At 42.7% G+C, this 22,619-nt stretch overlaps 1 protein-coding gene across 1 annotated transcript; it reads left to right on the top strand.

Moving 5' to 3' along the window:
- The first annotated feature begins 10,271 nt into the window (after nucleotides 1-10,271).
- LOC106594396 (olfactory receptor 1D2-like) lies at nucleotides 10,272-11,207 on the top strand. The gene has a single exon (XM_082966101.1). The coding sequence runs from the start codon at nucleotides 10,272-10,274 to the stop codon at nucleotides 11,205-11,207; it is 936 nt and encodes a 311-aa protein (XP_082822227.1).
- Nucleotides 11,208-22,619: the final 11,412 nt, after the last annotated feature.

The following is a 22,619-nucleotide window of genomic DNA, read 5'->3' as shown; positions in this document are numbered from 1 at the left end:
CAGAATCCGATCCAAGGAGATATTACGATATCTCGACACATTCCATCAGCCAATCTAATTGACCATTCTTTTCATGATTTCGAGCCAGCTGTCTCTGTGAATGAGCAACTTCCCTCCTTCTTGCAGTCGTGCAATACGGTAGTTGAGATGAACTTCTCTTGCCCTTCGGACACTTCCGCAAGCACTGCGGCCGTCTCAGCAAGAAAAACATTGATGTGCAGAGTACACTCTGCTTCCGATGATACACCTTCTGCTTTGTTGGGGACTGTCACCCCTTACAATGACACTAATGGCGTCAGTCCAGCAACTGACCCGATGACTCCCACTGGTGAAACACTTTGCGATATCACAGACCGATATCCTCGTCTCAGTTTGCAGGTACTGAAAAGGTTGCCACACGAGGACGCGGTGGTGACTGACAGACCTCAACAGCCACTGAGGGTGTTGAAGCACAAACACCAGGAGATTTGGTTGAAAGGTTACAGCCATTCTCATAATAACGCGGCCACGGACAACTCGTACATAGGGTCCGACCTTTTCGTTTGCGCCTCGGACACCAACACCACCCGCTGGTGGGGGGGTCCCGAGACACAAAGGGGGGGAATAGTATCCCAGACCCATGATGAGCCTCATCGAGGCCGGTGGGGGGGTCGAGACTACGGACAACACCGTACGAGGCCGCCAGAGCATAAATCAAATCTAGTTGTAAACTCCCCTATGAGAACAGTGAGGAGCAGACAGGCCCCTAGACGGGGATTATCTTAGAACACGTCTAAGATAGTACTGAGGTGTACCACACTGGTCGTAAAGGAAGTCCAATGGACTTGTCCAACTCCAAAACAAATGGAAACAATAATCATTCCTTGCCCTGTGTAGGTTCAACTACAATACAACTAGTAATATGCTCCAATCATGTGTTCCGGATAATATTTCAGAATAAATCGGTAGGACAACTGGACCCCTTGAATACCAGTACCAATACCGCAGTCAGTCCAGCAACACTCAGTAAGAGGATTAGTAACCTCACAAGTTAAATTGCTATTGATAATAGCGACATAGGAGTCACTCAGAGTGCAACACGGGGAAGGGAATCTCCATCGCACTCTTCCAATGGTTAACACATGCCACTAATAAATAGAACCCTCCGTCCAGGAGAAAATTATTAGAAGTCATGAACCATGATCACACCACGTACGACTGGTCTAATACTTAGAGTACTTCCGTCGTGAGGTTAGCTCCTCCGGGGATAACATAGCTATGAAATTGACTTCATACCTACTGCCACTACAATAGTGGAAGACACAGTGACTTGTAGAAAACTACTACAGACTCCCTTGACACCAATTCTGACTGACCTCTAGGCATTGACCTGAAAATTACCTGACTACGTCCGACTCATTCTGAACAAGTTGCAATCTGCCAGGATACTTGGTTTTCTTCCCTTGACATGCGCGATTGTGTAAGCATAAACGCACATGCACAACGGAACATCCAATTAGGATTTATGCTAGGATCACTTAAGGGTCCAAGCAAAATACCAGCCTTAGTAAAGTTGAACATTTACTTCTAGGCCTTTGACTCTACAGCACTCACCAGTTTTCTAACCAGAAGTCCATAGGTCATCCTGTAGACTGCCCAAAACTAGTGCCTTACAGCTGTAGACTTATCATATAGTTGTCAACTTAGGATAGTACCCTAAGCGCCACCCCGCAAATTAGGAAATCCCTAAATATGTCATTAGACAATGCCATGATAGGGTCATTTTGCAAAGACCATGGACGTAGATAGAATACAGTCCAATTAGATGATTAAGGTGGCATAACTATATTTTGTTTTGTTTATGCTTTCATTCATTTTGTTTCATTTTCTTCGGCACATAGAAAGTGATAGAGCCATAAACAACTCCCCCATACAACCATCAGTTAGTGCCACAACGCCGCTCATTTGGGAGGAAATGTAATGATATATTTCATGAGTGTGTGTGCGTTGTTAACATCTGCCTAAGTTACTGCCCAGATATTCTAGTCTGGACGACCAGACGACGGGTCCGGAACGGCGATCCCAATCCGGACATCCGCTGCCGAGTCATGGAACGGACATCTTCATTTGCAGAGACCCTACCCGGGTCGACCACCAGAGGGGGGACTGCAATAGCAACCACCAACTGGACATCTACTGCCCAGCCTTGGAGCGGACTTCTTCATTTGCAGACACCCTACCCAGGTCGACCGCCAGATGGGGACCACAACGATGATCCACAACCAGGACAACCCACGTTCATTTTTATGATTGGTTTACAACATGCAGTTTAATCGCAAGATTGAACCCAACATGGGGGGACTGTCATGACGTTGGCCTGTGGGTAAGGTTTATGACCCCCCCCCCATAAATACCTTTCCCCCTTCCCCTCTCTTACTGACCCTACTGAAGGACTGCTGTCCTGTTAAATATAGAGAGTCTGGGAACATCAAACAAATGTGGAAAGGTACCACATATTTTGTTAATAAAACCAGTTGGAAATATGCTTGGGAACTTAATGAGTATGTATGTCAGTTCGGTTGTCATCTGAGACATTATGACTAATGACAGGACGACATAAACTGTATGTGAGAAAGTATACACCCCCTAGTTATCAGAGTCACATGGAATTGTTATGCAATTGAAATGTTTGATATTGAAAATGTTTGTTAGGAGATGAAATGTAATTTTAGCTTCCGAATGAGAGATTTGGGTTTTCATAAGGAAAGTGCCCTGCTCGATCAGTGGCCCAACCCTGTGAAGAGACCAAGGGGTTATAAACGATGAAACACCTCCCTCCCCCTCTCCACTATATAATCCTTTGACGAAAAGATAACCAGGTAGTTCCAGTACGGGAGGCCTGCAGCCTCTACGTTAGAAGGACACACATGTCAACTAAGCCAACCTCGGCGTGAGCTATGGTATGAACTGGTATGAACTTTGAGCTTATTCACTACAGAAGTGCTACTTCCTAGCCGTTGAGTTAGCAGCGGCTGCTGTAACGTGGGCTAGGAAAGGACGGACGACGGATCCAGTCTAACAGACGGACGAAGATACCACCACGTATCCAATTGACCACCAGAGACATTCTTCCGAGTAACAGGAAGATCTGTTGGCCAACCGGCCAGCATCTACGACCAATCTACCGAAGCGCAGCTCAGAGTAAATATTTATTGCATTTTCCTTTTCCAAATGGGCGGTAATTTAGAATGCATAAGATAATGTATTTACGATAGCATAGCTGCTGTTTCTCTGTTCCTAAATCTTCCCGCTCTTTCATTCAAGCCCAACCCCCTTTCCTTTGTGTAACCAGCCGTCATATCTGTTCCGTCTACCGGGACGTTTTCTGTATGACGACATTGTATTCTGTGTATTTGTAATTCTGTGTGATTAGTTAGGTATTTAGTAAATAAATAATTAAACCCAATTTTGTATTGCTGATTCAACTTGTTAGCCAGGGTTCGTGAAGATAGCCAAGAACTTACAACTTTCATTATGAGACTGAAAATAAGACAAGGGTTAATATTGACTGCTATCGAGGTAAAATATTACTAAGTATTTTAAGAGTTTATTCGGAAGATAACAGCTCTATAAACGTTCTTCCGTGGTGCCCCGACTTTCTAGTTAATTACATTTACATGATTAGCTTAACCAGTTAATATTAATTACAGAGAAATCATTTTATAAGTTAGCATGTCATATCACTTAATCCGGCATAGCCAAAGACACGACAGTCTGCATACTTACCAGACATGTCACCCATTGAGCATGTTTGGGATAATCTGGATTGACATGTGCGACAGCGTGTTCCACTTCCCGCCAACATCCAGCAACTTTGCACAGCCATTGAAGAGTAGTGGGAAAACATTCCACATTACACAATCAACAGCCTGATCAACTCTATGCGAAGGAGATGTGTCATGCTGGATGAGGCAAATGGAAGTCACACCAAATACTGACTGGTTTTCTGATCCACACCCCTACCTTTTTTTAAGGTACTGTATCTGTGACCAACAGATGCATATCTGTATTCCCAGTCATGTGAAATCCATAGATTATGGCCCAATGAATTTATTTCAATTGACTGATTTCCTCATATGAACTGTAACCAGGTGAAATCTTTTAAATTGTTGCATGTTATGTTTACATTTTTGTTCAGTATACCTCAAATCAAATCAAATCAAATTGTATTAGTCACATGCGCCGAATACAACAGGTGTAGACCTTACTTACTTACGAGCCCTTAACCAACAGTGCAGTTTCAAAAAAATATGGACAAGGAAAAGAGATAAAAGTAACAAGTAATTAAAGAGCAGCAGTAATAAATAGCAATATATACAGATGGATGACGGTACAGAGTCAATGTGCGGGGTCACTGGTTAGTTGAGCTAGTATGTACATGTAGGTAGAGTTATTAAAGTGACTATGCATAGATGACAGAGAGTGGCAGTGGTGTGGAGGGGGGGGCAATGTAAATAGTCTGGGTAGCCATTTGACTAGATGTTCAGGAGTCTTATGGCTTGGGGGTAGAAGCTATTTAGAAGCCTCTTGGACATAGTCTTGGCGCTCCGGTACCGCTTGCCGTGCGATAGCAGAGAGAAAAGTCTATGACTAGGGTGGCTGGAGTCTTCGACAATTTTTAGGGCCTTCCTCTGACACCGCCTTGTATAGATGTCCTGGATGGCAGGAAGCTTGGCCCCAGTGATGTACTGGGCCGTTTGCACTACCCTTTGTAGTGCCTTGCGGTCGGAGGCCGACTGATGCAACCAGTCAGGATGCTCTCGATGGTGCAGCTGAGGATCTGAGGACCCATGCCAAATCTTTTCAGTCTCCTGAGGGGGAATATTTTTTGTCGTGCCCGCTTCACGACTGTCTTGGTGTGCTTGGACCATGTTTGTTTGTTGGTGATGTGGACACCAAGGAACTTGAAGCTCTCAACCTGCTCCACTGCAGCCCCGTCGATGAGAATGGGGTGTGCTCAGTCCTCTTTTTCCTGTAGTCTACAATCATCTCCTTTGTTTTGATCACGTTGAGGGAGAGGTTATTGTCCTAGCACCACACTGCCAGGTCTCTGACCTCCTCCCTAAAGGCTGTCTTGTTGTTTTCTGTGATCAGGCCTACCACCGTTGTGTCATCGGCAAATTTAATGATGGTGTTGGAGTCGTGCCTGGCCGTGCAGTCATGAGTGAACAGGGAGTACAGGAGGGGGCTGATCACGCACCCCTGAGGGGCCCCTGTGTTGAGGATCAGCGTGGCGGATGTGTTGTTACCTACCCTTACCACCTGGGGGCGGCCCGTCAGAAAGTCCAGGATCCAGTTGCAGAGGGAGGTGTTTAGTCCCAGGGTCCTGAGCTTATTGATGAGCTTTGAGGGCACTATGGTGTTGAACGCTTAGCTGTAGTCAATGAATAGCATTCTCACATAGGTGGGAAAGGGAAGTGTGGATTGCAATAGAGATTGCATCATCTGTGGATCTGTTGGGGCGGTATGCAAATTGGAGTGGGTCTAGGGTTTCTGGGATAATGATGTTGATGTGAGCCATGACCGGCCTTTCAAAGCACTTCATGGCTACAAATGTGAGTGCTACAGGTCAGTAGTCATTTAGGCAGGTTACCTTAGTGTTCTTGGGCACAGGCACTATGGTGGTCTGCTTAAAACATGTTGGTATTACAGACTCGGACAGGGAGAGGTTGAAAATGTCAGTTGGTCAGCGCATGCTCGCAGTACACATACTGGTAATCCGTCTGGACCTGCGGCCTTGTAAATGTTGACCTGTCTAAAGGTCTTACTCACATCGGCTACGGAGAGCGTGATCACACGGTCTTCCGGTACAGCTGGTGCTCTCATGCATGTTTCAGTGTTATTTGCCTCGAAGCGAGCACAGAAGTAGTTTAGCTCATCTGGTAGACTCGTGTCACTGGGCTGCTCTCGGTTGTGCTTCCCTTTGTAGTCTGTAATGATTTGCAAGCCCTGCCACATAAGACGAGCATCAGCCGGTGTAGTATGACTCGATCTTAGTCCTGCATTGACGCTTTGCCTGTTTGATGGTTCGTCGGAGGGCATAGCAGGATTTCTTGTAAGCTTTCGGGTTAGAGTCCTGCTCCTTGAAAGTGGCAGCTCTAGCCTTTAGCTCAGTGCGGATGCTGCCTGTAATCCATGGCTCTGGTTGGGGTATGTACGTACGGTCACTGTGGGGACAATGTTTTTTATTTTTTTATTTCACCTTTATTTATTATTTATTTCACCTTTAATGTTATCGATGCACTTATTGATGAAGCCAATGACAGATGTGGTGTACTCCTCAATGCCATTGGAGGAGACCCGGAACATATTCCAGTCTGTGCTAGCAAAACAGTCCTGTAGCTTAGCATCTGCTTCATCTGACCACTTTTTTATTGATCTAGTCACTGGTGCTAGCAGGAATCAGGAGGATGGAATTATGGTCAGATTTGCCAAATGGAGAGCGAGGGAGAGCTTTGTATGCATCTCTGTGGATGAAGTATAGGTGGTCCAAAGTTATTTTCCCTCTCGATACACATTTAACATGCTGATAGAAATTTGGTAAAACTGATTTAAGTTTCCATGCATTAAAGTCCCCGGCTACTAGGAGAGCCTTCTCTGGGTGAGCATTTTCTTGTTTGCTTATGGTGGAATACAGCTCATTCAATGCTATCTTTATGCCAGCCTCTGACTGTGGTGGTAGGTAAACGGCTACAAAGAATACAGATGAAAACTCTCTCGGTAGGTAGTGTGGTCTGCAGCTTATCATGAGAAACTCAACCTCAGGCGAGCAATAGCTCGAGACTTCCTATAGGTCATGCTCCAGCAGTCTACCAAGCACCTTGCGCACCAGGGACACATGCGCGGAGCGAGTGGCGGAATATATCAGAATGTCATCGATATAGACAATCATGCCCTGCCCGTGCAGGTCCCTGAGAATTTTGTCAACAAAGGATTGAAAGATGGCTGGAGCATTTTTCAACCCATACGGCATGACGAGGTACTCATAATGGCCTGATGTGGTACTAAAGGCGGTTTTCCACTCGTCTCCCTTCTTGATACGCACCAGATTATACGCACTCCTGAGATCCAGTTTTGTGAAGAACTGTGCTCCGTGAAATGATTCCACCGCCGTAGCGATGAGAGGTAGTGGGTAACTAAACCCCACCGTGATAGCGTTTAGACCTCTGTAATCAATGCACGGACGCAGACCTCCCTCCTTTTTCTTGACAAAAAAGAAACTCGAGGAAGCGGGTGAGATGGAGGGCCGAATGTACCCCTGTCCCAGGGATTCCGTGACATATGTCTCCATAGCCGCCGTCTCCTCCTGTGACAAGGGGTACACGTGACTCCTGGGAAGCGCAGCGTTAACCTGGAGATCTATCGCACAATCCCCTTGTCGATGAGGTGGTAATTTAGTCGCCCTCTTTTTAAAAAAAGCGATCGCCAAATCGGCGTATTCAGGGGGAATGTGCACGGTGGACACCTGGTCTGGACTTTCCACCGACGTGGCACCTATGGAAACTCCTAGACACCTCCCTGAACACTCCTCCGACCACCCCTGGAGAACCCCCTGTTTCCACGAAATACAGGGATTGTGACCAGCCAGCCAGGGGACCCTCAGCACCACCGGAAACGCAGGCGAATCAATAAGGAAAAAACTCATGCGTTCCTTATGATTCCCCTGCGTTATCATGTCCAGTGGCACCGTAGACTCCCTGACTAGCCCTGACCCTAATGGTCGGCACGGGGAAAGGGGAATCTATCGGCACCCGCGGAATGCCCAGCTTAATGGCAAGTCCACGGTCCATAAAGTTCCCAGCTGCGCCTGAATCAACTAGCGCCCTATGATGGGAAGAGGGAAAAAAAATTGTAAACAAAACAGGTAAAAACACGTGACCAACAGGGGGTTCTGGGTGAATCTGGTGCTGACTCACCTGAGGTGACCGAGAAGTGTTCTGCCTGCCCTCTCGACTCCCAGACTGGCTCCTCCAGCATCGGTCGGCCGTGTGTCCTCTCCGACCACAGCTGGTGCAGGAGGAGCCAACTCCTCCTGTGCTCCTTGGCACGGCCCCCACCTACCTCCATAGGGGTAGGGGCGGGGGTGCACAGGGGTGGAACGGGCAGGACCCTCTCCGAACGCCCGCGGGCAGCCAGCAAATTGTCCAGACGTATGGACATGTCTATCAGCACGTCCAGGGACAGAGCTGTGTCCCGACAGGCCAGCTCCCTGCGGACGTCCGCCCGGAGACTGCAGCGGTAGTGGTCTATGAGGGCCCTGTCGTTCCACCCCGCCCCAGCAGCCAAGGTCCTGAACTCCAGCGCGAAGTCCTGAGCACTCCTCGTCTCCTGCCTGAGGTGGAACAGCCGTTCACCCGCCGCTCTTCCTTCCGGAGGGTGGTCGAACACGGCCCGAAAGCGGCGGGTGAACTCTGGGTAGTGGTCCCTCGCCGAGTCTGGACCATTCCAGACCGCATTAGCCCACTCCAGAGCTCGGCCCGTCAGGCAGGAAACGAGGGCACTCACGCTCTCCTCTCCTGTGGGAGCAGGTCTGACGGTGGCCAGGTACAGCTCAAGCTGGAGCAAAAACCCCTGGCACCCAGCCGCCGCCCCATCGTACTCCCTTGGGAGCGCCAAACGAAGCGCACCAGAGCCAGACGTCGTGGGAGGCGACGATGGCTGTATCGGGGGAGGTGGAGGTGGAGAGAGGATACCACTTCTCTCCCATCGGTCCATCCTCTCCATCATCTGGTCCATTGCCGATCCGATGCGGTGTAGGACCGTCGTGTGGTGGAGCACGCGTTCCTCCATCGAGGGCAGAGGAGTGCCCGCTGCTCCCGCTGATTCCATGGCTTTTCAGACGGTGCGGGATTCTGTAAGGGCTTTGGTAGTCGCGTTTGCAGGAATGAGGCGCAGGAAGCAACGAACACAGGGAGTGGTGTTTTTAATAACACTTGAAGGAAAAAAACAAAGTTCCCAAGCACAGGGGAATAAATACAATCAGCGACAATGTCAAGCCGACACGAACAAGACAGTCGACATACAACAATCAATCCCGCACAACAAGGAGCGGGCCAGCTAAACTAAATAGCCCCTCTAATGGCTAATTGACCACAGGTGTCCAAAATCGAAAAAGGGGAAAAGCAAAAGGGAATCGGTGGCAGCTAATAGGCCGGTGACGACGACCGCCGAGCGCCACCCGAGCAGGAGGGGGCGCCACCGTCGGTGGGAATCGTGACACCGTCCTCTGGGCCTCTCTTTCTCCGCCTCCTCTTCACGCAGATCATGGGGCTCGGGGCCTGTTCCCGAGGGAGCCATATATCCTCCGCCTCGGGCTCGTCAGAGTCGTGAAAGATGAAAAAGGATTCTGCTAGTCCGTGGTGAGTAATCGCAGTCCTGATGTCTAGAAGTTATTTTTGGTCATAAGAGACAGTAGCGGCAACATTATGTACAAAATTAGTAAAAAAATAAGTTACACACAATGCAGCTATACCAACAAAAAACACAATCGGTTGGGGGCACGTAAAACATCTGCCTTCTGCTCCAGCGCCATCTTACCTAACGTTATACTGCAACCAAACGCCCTCTTATGGTCCCGAGGTTAATGTCATGTTTTAATGTTCCTACAATGTTCTCAGAACATCAGTGGGATAATGTCTCGCTGAAACCCTTAAAGCAGCATTTCCCAAACTTCAACCTGGGGACACCAAGGGGTGCACGTTTTCTTTTTTGCCCTAGCACTACACAGCTGATTCAAATAATCAAATAATCATCGAGCTTTGATTATTTGAATAAGCTATGTAGTGCTAGGGCAAAAAAACGCTTGTGCACCCCTTGGGGTCCCCAGTACAGAGTTTGGTAAACGCTGCCTGAAATGGACCTAATGGGAACATTGCCTAATGTCCTCAGGACATCCCCTGTTTGCTGGGTTAATACATAAATAGAGTAAATAGAATCAATTGTGTTGCTTGTCATAAACTCAATATAGATCCTTCTCTATGGAGTGGTTACATGTTGACACTGAAACTACAATCCCATGTGAGCTTACACTATGATATATTTAGAGGCCAGAAGGACAAGTTATTAGAGCAGTATCCCTCTCTCAAGCAAGAAGACATTTCATGGACACAGCTTTCTGAGCCTACACAGAATCAAATGATTCACTCTTGAATTCATTCACATCCATACACACTCAAGCCTTGGAAGGACTAAGAATTTTTGCATTGACCAGAGGAAGAAAATTAACAAAAGCTATGGAGAACTCAACCCAAGTCAAGTTCTTTTATCTCTTTGGCTTACAAGAGACATTTAACAACAAATCGGTCTATTTTATCTTGTCTCTTATCACATACCTTCTCATCATCACTGTGAATCTGACTCTGATCATAACAATCATTCAGGAGAAAGGTCTCCATGAGCCCATGTATATCTTTCTGTGTAGTCTATGTGTCAATGGATTGTATGGAACCACTGGTTTCTACCCCAAGTTGTTACTGGACGTTCAGTCAGATGTTCAGGTGATATCTTATGGTGGATGTTTGACTCAAGCCTATGTAATATACACATCTATCATGTGTGAAATTTCTACTCTTACAGTGATGTCTTACGACAGGTATGTGGCCATATGCAGACCACTACTATACCATACCATTGTGACATCTTTAACTGTTAGAAAGTTACTCTTATTTTCTTGGTGTTATCCTTTATTTGCAGGACTGATTGCAGTTAGTTTAACCGCCAGACTTTCTTTGTGTGGATCTCGCATTGATAAAATCTTCTGTGACAATCCGTCTATACTGAAACATGCATGTTTACCCATAACCATCAATCAGAATTTGAACAAATGTTTGATAGTGGTTCATGTTTTACAGATATTTTTCATTGTATTTTCTTACAGTCAGATTGTAAGGACTTGTGTAAAGTCAGCTAAGGGAAGGATTAAGTTCACACAGACATGTGTGGCACATTTAATAACAATATTTTTGTTCATCACAGTGACCCTGTTTGACAATTTGCAAGGGTGGAATAATGTAAATATTACACTAAATATGCGTAATGCAATGGCCATACAATTCCTTGTTATACCACCTGTCTTTAACCCTGTCATATATGGACTTAACCTCCAGCAGATTCGAAGGGCAGTTTTTAGAAACTGTAATGCACATAAAATCATTGATATGAGATGTTAGTTACATGATCCTACAGAACAGGGAGACTTCCTGATATCAGAAGCAAGGATAAAATGGGCCTTGGTCAACCAAGAGTAGTCTTTTCTTTCGACCAATCGATATGTCTAAATTTTTAAACATGTATTTCTCCATACAGCCATATTTCTCACATTCTATGTGCCTATTTATCTTACCATTTCTACCAACCTGCGTGCCAGTTATGATTTTCATCGGCACATATTCGTGGAACAGTCTTTTTATCTCAAAATCATTGTCTGTGGTTAATCTACATTCTACAATCATGGATATGAAATGATAATTACATGATCTTACACAACAGGGAGACTTCCTCATATCAGATATCAACAAAAATAAAGGTAAAATCTGCCAAAACACAAGCGGCACAACTTTGGTTTTAGAAGTGTAGGGGGGTGGGACATAACCTGGCAGGGGGTCTGGGGGTCCTCCCTAAATTTTCTGGGGCATCTAATGCTAATTTCCTGCATTTCTACTAGTGCTGTACACAACAACAAAAACATCTTGCTCGACCAAGAGTAGTCTTTTCTTTTGACCAATCAATTTCATAGGCACATATTCGTGGAACAGTTTCATTTAATTTATAATAGTCTTTATATCTAAAAAGCATTGTCTGTGGTTAATCTACAGTCTACAAAATGAATCTAAATGAAAATGATACAAATCTAAAAGGAAATTTTAGTGCCACTGCCAACTATGTAAAAATAGCCCACATAAAGCCAACACATAAAAACAATGCATCCTGCAGGCAGGAAATATACTGATACAAATAAATATCCTATAAATCACATTGGCTACTCATGGCCTGTCTGCAACAAACTCAAAACACTGTATCAACTATCAACTGGGTCAGTTATTTTATGACGTTTCCACTGGATCAAAGCATTACATTTGTCCCTTTCTTGCTGAGTGGTTATCAAAAGAGAGAGAGCTGGAAATATTGTTCAAATACTTTGTGGAACTTTTGTCTTTGTTAACGGATTGTAATAACAGACTTGTTTACTTGCTGTTTGAGGTGTAGAAAAATTACTTTGAGAAGCTCCACAGCTCAATAGTGGTGGTGAGATAAGACATTCAGAAATAGTAGGGATATATATAATGGGCACATTTATAGGCCTACATTTACACGCAGGCCAGGTAGACTAGTCGTACTTCTATATGCGTAATCAGGTGCGAGTCCTTACTTAATAAAAACATTGATAGGAGAGTTTCAAACAAAAAACTATGAACAAAATGATAAAACTCATAAATGGAATGAAATAAACAAAAACGTATTTCTCTCAATATAGCATAGGTTATGAGTTCTGCAAAACAAATATCCACTCCGACATTGAGATGGTAAGTTACCGTAACCAAATAAACATTGCAGATTAGAAATATTGTGAAGTAATGGTAAATGTAGGCTCATACTGGTGATATTTGTAATGGGGTATTGATAGAGGTGGCAAATGCACACAATGAAGTTATGCAACAATGAATATGGAGGAAGAGAGCCACAATCCCCATATTCTTGAACGGTGGCCTCCCCGCAGCCTCTCAATGGATTAATCCACGGAGACATGCGCAAATCAGATAGGTGTCTCGTGTGCCATAAAAAAATCTAGATTTTGTGACTGACTAAAAAAAATGTTTCATTACAGACCCCATTTGTCATACCCAGACCTTATCAACATTGTGCAGTATACTCTTAATCTTGTAATAAATCAAATCTAGTGATACATCATTTGGCATTTCTGCCATCCACTGTGACATTGTGGGAGGATGACCAACATTCCAATTTATGTCAATTCATTTCTTAGCTGCTATACATGCTATGGTTACACAGTTTCTTCTTTTAACAGCCTCCAGTATCAACATTTCCAAGCAAACAAAAACAGGGAAAGTGAGAATCTGTAGACATGCTGAGACAAAAGAACACAGTCTTTGCCGGAATGTAGCCAGCTCAGATGAGGCATGACAAAGAATTGCCTTGGTGTACATTCATACATTATATTATCCAAGAATAGAGTCAATGGTACAATAATTGAAATGACCATTATTCCCAAATCTCAGACTATAGCCTATCCATCCACTCAAGATGGATCTTTGTATCTATTCACTGATTGTTATAATATACTGCAAAATTCACCTGCGCTCTAAAGACTGGCCTTCCCTCGCTGTCTGATCCTGCTAAGACATGATGAGCATAGTGTTGTGTACTGACTGTGCACCATGACAGTAAAGCTTTTAGAGCTGTTTATACCATGTCCGTGTGAAAAGTAGGGAACTATATAGGAAAACTGACAGATCAATAATGTTACATTGCTATACTGACACTAATAAAAACTCACATTGCGCTCTCAAAAAACATCAGAATATCGGTCTTCCATCCATTGGCTGCTGGTTCCATTACATACACAAATCCAAAAATAATATTTTTTTTAGGTTATTAAGTTGTGATCGATGCATTATGTGCTTATAACCAGGCCTCCATAGTGTATCTCTCAAAATAAGTGTCACGTCCTGACCATAGAAAGCTGTTATTTTCTATGGTAGAGTAGGTCAGGGCGTGCCAGAGGGGTTTTTCTAGTTTCGATTTTCCATGTTGTTTTGTAATTCTATGTTGGGCTTTGTTTGGGATGATCTCCAATTAGAGGCAGCTGGTCATCGTTGTCTCTAATTGGAGATCATACTTAAGTAGGTGTTTAGCCCACCTGGGTTTGTGGGAGAACGTTTTTGAGTAAGTGTATGTTGTAACTCTTCGTCACGGTTTGTTGTTTTGTTCATTCAGTTTATTTGTATGTATTGCATAGTTTCACAGTTTAATAAAGAAAATGTGGAATGATACACACTCTGCACTTTGGTCCGCTCCTTCATCCTACGACAACCGTGACAATAAGTGGATATTCACAACCACCTTGGAAGAAAATTCATTGTTGCATTGATGCAATAAGAATAATATGCATGTAACTAGAAAGTATGGTTGAATGTAGGCTACATATTTAGAGTGAAATAATGTGCATAAACAAGATACAAGAAATACCAAACAGAAATATCACATTCTGAATTTCTATTTAATTTAATCACTACATTTTTAGAAATCCTAGTTTAACATTATATATTCATATTCTGACAAGTCGAAATAATGTATTTTTAAAGTGTTATGGTGGTATGAATGATTGTTTTAGAAATGGAACAAAGTAGGCTATGTATAGCTTCAGGCAGTAAATCAAATGATTTACACTTGTCATTGGACAAACCTTGCATCTTGAGTTGGATTGACATATTGACTAGCCAACCATTGATTGCAGGTTTGTTTGCCCTTCCCTCTCTGATGCAGTGGTAGTGTTATGATTTTTTTTCTACTAGCATAACAGGATGGAAAATAGCCTACTATGTATAGCCTACTATACATTGTTGCGGTATCAGGTTCAACGGAAGTGCAAAATTCAAAACAGACACCTCAAATGAGATTTTAACTATTTTATTTCAGTGCCAGGGGTAGATATGTCTGTTTTGCAACAATTGAATAGCACATACAAGTGTAAGTAAAAATAAAAAGGTTTGCCAGTTCTCTGCGTTCTGGCCTTGAATGGATCCTCTAACAAAGATTTAATTCTACAATCGTGGCCAAAAGTTTTGAGAATTACACAAATATTAGTTTCCACAAAGTTTGCTGCTTCAGTGTCTTTAGATTTTTTTTGTCAGATGTTACTATGGAATACTGAAATATAATTACAAGCATTTCATAAGTGTCAAAGGCCTTTATTGACAATTACATGAAGTTGATGCAAAGAGTCAATATTTGCAGTGTTGACCCTTCTTTTTCAAGACCTCTGCAATCGGCCCTGGCATGCTATCAATTAACTTCTGGGCCACATCCTGACTGATGGCAGCCCATTCTTGCATAATCAGTGCTTGGAGTTTGTCAGAATTTGTGGGTTTTGTTTGTCCAACCACCTCTTGAGGATTGACCACAAGTTCTCAATGGGATTAAGGTCTAGGGAGTTCCTGGCCATGGACCTAAAATATCTATGTTTTGTTCCACGAGCCACTTAGTTATCACTTTTGCCTCATGGCAAGGTGCTCCACCATAATGGAAAAGGCATTGCTTGTCACCAAACTGTTCCTGGATGGTTGGGAGAAGTTGCTCTCAGAGGATGTGTTGATACCATTCTTTATTTGTGTCTGTGTTCTTAGACAAAATTGTGAGTGAGCCCACTCCCTTGGCTGAGAAGCAACACCACACATGGATGGTCTCAGGATGCTTTACTGTTGGCATGACACAGGACTGATGGTAGAGCGCAACTTGTCTTCTCCGGTCAAGCTTTTTTCCGGATGCCCCAAACAATCGGAAAGGGGATTCATCAGAGAAAATTACTTTACCCCAGTCCTCAGCAGTCCAATCCCAGTACCTTTTGCAGAATATCAGTCTGTCCCTGATGTTTTTCCTGGAGAGAAGTGGCTTCTTTGCTGCCCTTCTTGACACCAGGCCATCCTCCAAGTCTTCGCCTCACTGTGCGTGCAGATGCACTCACACCTGCCTGCTGCCATTCCTGAGCAAGTTCTGTACTGGTGGTGCCCCGATCCCGCAGCTGAATCAACTTTAGGAGACGGTCCTGGCGCTTGCTGGACTTTGTTGGGCGCCCTGAAGCCTTCTTCACAACAATTGAACCGCTCTCCTTGAAGTTCGTGATGATCCGATAAATGGTTGATTTAGGTGCAATCTTACTGGCAGCAATATCCTTGCCTGTGAAGCCCTTTTTGTGCTAAGCAATGATGACGGCACGTGTTTCCTTGCAGGAAACCAAGTTTGACAGAGGAAGAACAATGATTCCAAGCACCACCCTCCTTTTGAAGCTTCCAATATGTTATTCAAACTCAATCCGCATGACAGAGTGTTCTCCAGCCTTGTCCTCGTCAACACTCACACCTGTGTTAATGAGAGAATCACTGGTCCTTTTGTGGCAGGGCTGAAATGCAGTGGAAATGTTTTTTTGAAATTCAGTTCATTTGCATGGCAAAGAGGGACTTTGCAATGAATTGCAATTCATCTGATCACTCTTCATAACATTCTGGAGTGTATGCAAATTGCCATCATACAAACTGAGGCAGCAGACTTTGTGAAAATTAATATTTGTGTCATTCTCAAAACCTTTGGCCACGTCTGTATATGTAAAATGCTCACCTACAATAAAAGTTCACTAAGTTTGCAAGTGTAACTTTGTGGGGGACAGTGCGGCTTTGAGAAAATAAGTTCAACCACAAAGTTATTTGTAAATGTCAAATAGCAGGTTAGTTAACAGCCAAAGAGATGTGTGTATTGGAGTCGTGCTTTGATGTGGGTGTTTCTTGTGTGTGTCTTTGCAAGTGGGGGCTAGGGGGCAGTATTGAGAATTTTGAAAAAAATATGTGCCCATTTTTAACTGCCTCCTACACCAACTCAGAAGCTAGGATATGCATATTATTACCAGATTTGGATAGAAAACACTCAGAATTTTCTAAAACTGTTTGAATGGTGTCTGTAAGTATAACAAAACTCATATGGCAGGCAAAAACCTGAGAAAAACAAGAGTTTTGTGGCTGTACTATTTTTTCGAGTCATTGTTAATAGATCACACAGTGAGAAAGGATTCATTTCGCACTTCCTACGGCTTCCACTAGATGTCAACGATCTTTATAAAGTTGTTTGAAGCGTCTATGATGAACAGAGACCGGATGACAAGGAAGAGAAGTTGACCTCCCTGGGATGTCGTCACTTCATTATTGCCCGCACCTGCGCATTCATGTGAGTTCATGTGAGGCGAAACATTTTTCAAAAACGTTTTCAAGACACAGGAGAGGTCGTTACTGATGTTTCACGTTAAAAATGAGCCTAAAGATTGATGCTAAACAACGTTTGACATGTTTGAACGAACGTAAATAGATTATTTTGAACTTTGTTGAAAGAAACCACATTTGTTGTGGACCTGGGATTCCTGGAAGTGCCAATGGATGAAGATAATCAAAGGTAAGGGATTATTGACAATAGTATTATTGATATTAGATGGTGCTAACCTGTATAGCCTAGCCTATTGTTCTTAGCACAGCACCCCGTTTATTGCAAAGTGTGATTTCCCAGTAAAGTTATTTTGAAATCTGGCAATGCAGTAGCATTTACGAAATGTTAAACTATAATTATTTGAATGACAATATTATAATTTACCAATGTTTTCATAGTAATTTTGTAAATTGTAACGTTGATTCACCGGAAGCATTTGAGGGGGAAAAAAAAATCAGAATTTCACCGCTACTGTAAAATGCTGTTTTTGGATATAAATATGAACTTGATGGAACAAAAAATGCATGTATTGTATAACATAATGTCCTAGGAGTGTCATCTGAGGAAGATTGTCAAAGGTTAGTGCATAATTTTAGCTGGTTATCTGCTTTTGGTGACGCCTGTCTTTGAATTGACAAAACATTACACACAGCTATTTTCAATGTACTCTCCTAACATAACCTAACTTTATGCTTTCGCCGTAAAGCCTCTTTGAAATCGGACAATGTGATTGGATTTAGGAGATGTTTATCTTTCAAATGGTGAAAAATAGTTGATTGTTTGAGAAATTGAAATTATTAGATTCTTCTTGCAGTTTTGAATTTCCCGCCATGGTCTCTTGACAATAAATCCCGGTACCGGGATAAGATCCCCAAGAGGTTGAGATGTGTGTATTGGAGTCGTGCTTTGATTTGTGTGTGTCTTTGCAAGTGGGAAGCGTCTGTACATCCAAAACAGTAACACAGTTATAAGCTGTGTTCGAATACTCATACTAACCGCACTACCTGTACTATTTGTGACCCCCCCCATTCTGGGAAAAATATGATTCGTCCCCCCCAATATATCACTGAAACATAACTATGTAATTTAAATAATATTAATAATACCCAATGAAAGCAATTGTGCTGATTATAGACACTTAATAGCGCGTTTTTAAGTTTCAAAAGATTGCGACCCCCCCCCCACCCTTTGCCTCAATGGTTTGATCCACTGCCAGTTCCTTAGTTGGCAAGGTAACAGAGGGGTCGTGTCTACTGTCTGAAAGGCACTCAATGCACGTAACTGACGTGAGGTTAATCCAGTCAATCGCGCACACACTAGCTGAATATGCAGAGCTAGCGCGCAAATATTAACTATTAAGCTAGCTAGTACCTATTCCATTTATGTGGTGTCGTCAAAGATGGAATCTTTGCTATCGTCAATTTATTCCAAGCTCAGCATGCAGATGATGTAAGTTAGTACTTCAAAGTCCCTGTGATAAGGTTAGTGATAAACTGAAGTCCAAACTGAACAGAACTACACTCTCTTCTACCATTGTCTTAAATATATTTAATGGTCTCGTTGCAAAAGCTAAATTGTCGCAAGGGAACATTTATTTATTTATTTTATTTCACCTTTATTTAACCCGGGTAGCAAAGATTATAGCAAACACCACCGAAACTGAATTGGTGCTCGCTAGCTTTGTAAATTCAGCTATTGTTGGAAGCCAGCCAATATGAAACAAACTATTAAAATTACAAAAGGTTGCAGCATATGTTGTGTAAATGGTGAACTCATACCGCTGTCAGCTCTTGTCATTTTAATCCGTTTCAAATTTGCTAGCTACCTTTTAGATCGAAGCCCAAATAGAATGATAGATGATAGAAGCCCATCTCCTACTGTAAATAACCTACACACTGTGTGTGTGTGTAGCCAGCCAGCCAGGTAGAAAAATGGCAGAAAAATAAAAGACGGACATCAGAGTATTTTTCAATACACCAAAACGCATAGTAAGAACCCTAGTAGCCTAATATCTCAAAGACTAGTTGATAAAATGTTCATAAGAAAGAAATGAAATTCTAATGGAAATGTTTCACAATGATGTCATTAGGCAGAGCAGGCAACAGATGGCACACAGACAGCAGAGTTGGGGACAGATATGCAGGGACAGACTGGCAGAGACAGGGAGTCTCAGGTAAGTTTGTTGAGTCTTTGTTTGGCAACATTATGAAAGGTTCTCAATTTTTTTGACTTGTAAAATAGGAACATAATTGGAAAATGCCATGGATACCCCCACTCTTAACTTAAACTGGTGACTGAACTAAGATTTGTTAAAGGCAATGGTATTGCTGTTGTGAATAGTTGTGTAGTTTGGGGTACCGGTAGTTAGGAGTACGACAAACACCTTATTTCTTTGGTTCCTCAATATACATTTACCATATTACAACGTAGGCTATGTGTTACAGCATTACTTTTGGTGTCCCCCTCAGGAATTGCTCTTGAGAAAATTTCATGTAATTGTCCCCTCCAAAGTTGATATCAGATTTTTGCCCCTGCTGTGACTTATCTCGTTCATCTTCCAAATGTTATAACAGGAATGGCCAATCCTCTTCCTGGTGAGACACTGGGTAACCTAACATGTACTGTAGGCTTTTTGAACAACAATATGCAACAGCATGCAAAGCTACTCTGTCAAGTGTGCTTTATTCTTTATACTCAGAAAATACATTTTCAATGATGCTTGTGGGGACAATACTCTATAATAATATTCTGACAATTAGAAATGATGTATGGTTACTGTCTTATTGGTAATATATAGCTTCAGGCAGTAACAGAAACAGAGCAACTCCCAAATATGAGGGACTAACCTCCAAATAGGTGGAGTTAAATGATTTACACTTGTGATTGGACAAACCTTGTATCTTTAGTTGGATTGACATATTGACTAGCCAACCATTGATTGTAGCTTTGCTGGCCCTTCCCTCTGTGATGAAGTAGTGTTAGTGTTCTAATTTTTTCGATTAGGCTAAGAGGATGAACACTAGCTTCTATCAGAGCTTCATTTTGCATTATCGCGGTCAACGGAAGTGCAACGTTTGTTGAACTAGTTTTAACTATTTGATTTCAGTGCCAGGGTAGCTATGTTTGTTTTACAACAATATATGTTTTGCAACAAAGGTATCACATAAAAGTGAAATAAAAAGTTTTCAAGTTATCTGCATTGAATTTCTTGTTAAAGTATTCAGCCATCGCTGGGGGAATTAGCCTTGAATTGATCGATCCTCCAACAAAGACTTCATTCTTTATGTAAAATTCTCACCTGCCATGCATGACTACCATGTTCACCATGTTTGAAAGTGTAAATTTGTCTTGTGGAGGCAGTGTGGCTTTGAGAAAATATGTTTATTGTGAATGTCAAATAGCATGTTAGTTGACAGCCAATGAGATGTGTGTGTTGAAGGAATGCTTTGATGTGGGTGTGTCTTGTGTGTGTGTTTGCAAGTGGGAAGTGTTTGTACCTGCAAAACAGTAATGGTTGTAGTCACTAAGCTGTCTAGATAACTTGAAAACTAGTCTAACCAGCTTGGCTACTGCGACTAAAATGGTCCGAGTGAGAGGTTCTCTCATTTGTGTCACCCTGACCTAACGTATCAGGCGTAAAAAAAAAAAACATCTGTGTGTCGTTTCTTTGTTTCTGGTACTGATGAGAGAAAAAACACTGTTGGGATGTTGTCTTCTGCACTGTTCAACCAATCCGGTAAATGTGGAGGATGAGTTAAGATGGCTGGAACACAGGCTCTTTCAATTTCCTTAAAAAACTGGATGCATCCACTTTTTTCCACCCGCAGAGGGTGGTGCCTCTCAGACTTATCTGCTTAGCTTCCAAATGTTTAAACAGGAAAGGCCAATCCTTCTCTTGGTGAGCCATTGGATAGCCTACCTTATACACTTTTGTTCCAGCCCTGCTCGAACACACCTGATCCTACTAATTATCTGCTCATCTTGACTTTGATTAGCTGAATCAGGTGTGTTAGAGCAGGTCTGTAACAAAAGACTACCTAGGCTACCCAGTAGCCCTACAGGAGGATATTTTGATTTGCTGATGATAAAATAATATATTAAAACTTTCTAAGGTTCATTATAATAATAAAAGCAAAACATATTGATGATGGTCTTACAGGAGTGTAAAACAATGTTCTGCCCTTATTTCTACATTGTGAATACAGTACAATTACAGTACAACCATCACAACTACTCAGAGGCCTGGAAAGAGGTAGAAGTGCTTTGTTAGAGTTGCTCTGTCTTTGGTAGGTGTCTTCAAAGCGACCCATGACCTGTATGGAACAAAATACAAACACGTTGTGGCTCAAAGTAAATCAAAGCTGATACATTTTTCCAGGCAGCAGAATGCAATGAGGAAAGAGCATTGATAACTGTTCGGTTCCCAGATACTTGCCTTCTTGAACAATTCTCATATGATCATCACGTTTTGTCATGGTCAAAACATATTGACGCAACAGTAGCTAAGATGGGGAGAGGTCTGTCTGTAATAAAGTACTACTCTGCTTTCTTGACATCGCTGTCAACAAAACAAGTTTTACAGGCCCTAGTTTTGTTGCACCCGGACTACTACCCAGTCATAGGGTCAAGTGCCACAAAGAGGGACATAGGCAAATTACATTTGGCCCAGAACAGAGCAGTATGGCTGGCCCTTGAATGTACATGGAGCGCTAACATCAATGACATGCATGTCAATCTCTCCTGGCTCAAAGTAGAGGAGAGATTGACAGCATCACTATATTGTCTTTGTAAGAGGTATTGACATGTTGAAAGCACCATGCTATCTTGCGCTCAGACACTGATGCATACCCCACAAGACATGCCACCAGGGGTCTCTTCACAGTCCAAAAGTCCAGAACAGACTCAGGGAAACACACTGTAGTACATAGTCATGACTACATGGAACTCTACTTTTTCATTATTTCAAAACGTTTCTGCTTTAATTTCCAACATTTTGGTAGGCTATTTGTTACCCAACTTGTCTATAATTAGATACATGCAGCTTCTCTTCTGCCATATCTTTCCCTTGACGACTAAGTAAAGCTTTCTCTGTCAACTCTGGTTCCTTCGCAGAGCCAAGACATTTAGGGACTGGGGAGAAAATGCAATAACAAAAATAAAACTGGAAAGACTTTCTGTGCAACATTTTAAAATGACATCATTTTGACCTGTTATAAGGAAATAGAAAGCTATGAAAATGACCCAACATGTTACTGGTTGAAATACTATCAGCTTTATGATGCTGATAAAGATAGCACCTCTATACAGACAGTATCTAACTGCGAATTCGCATTCTCTCAAGATGCTGAAAGACATCAATTATATTTCTCCACTCCTGTTCCCGAGTCCAAATTTGGCCTACATTTGGTGTATAATTATACTGCAAGGAATGCTTCATTCTGCAGGAGTTAATATTAAGGCCATGTGAGAGGTTCTATACCTACAGTCTGTGTCCAGATTTCAGTTTCCTTTTAACCCATCTGAACAGTAGGCTACAGTTCTCTTGACGTGCCATAGGCCTATTTGAAGTCCTGTCCTGTGACTTTTCTAATTGTATC

This window comes from Salmo salar, chromosome 20 (assembly GCF_965601325.2).
Source record: "Salmo salar chromosome 20, fSalSal1, whole genome shotgun sequence".
Classification (NCBI taxonomy): Eukaryota; Metazoa; Chordata; class Actinopteri; order Salmoniformes; family Salmonidae; genus Salmo; species Salmo salar.
The sequence above is the reverse complement of the archived record's forward strand: the minus strand, read 5'-3'. Positions and strand labels throughout refer to the sequence as shown.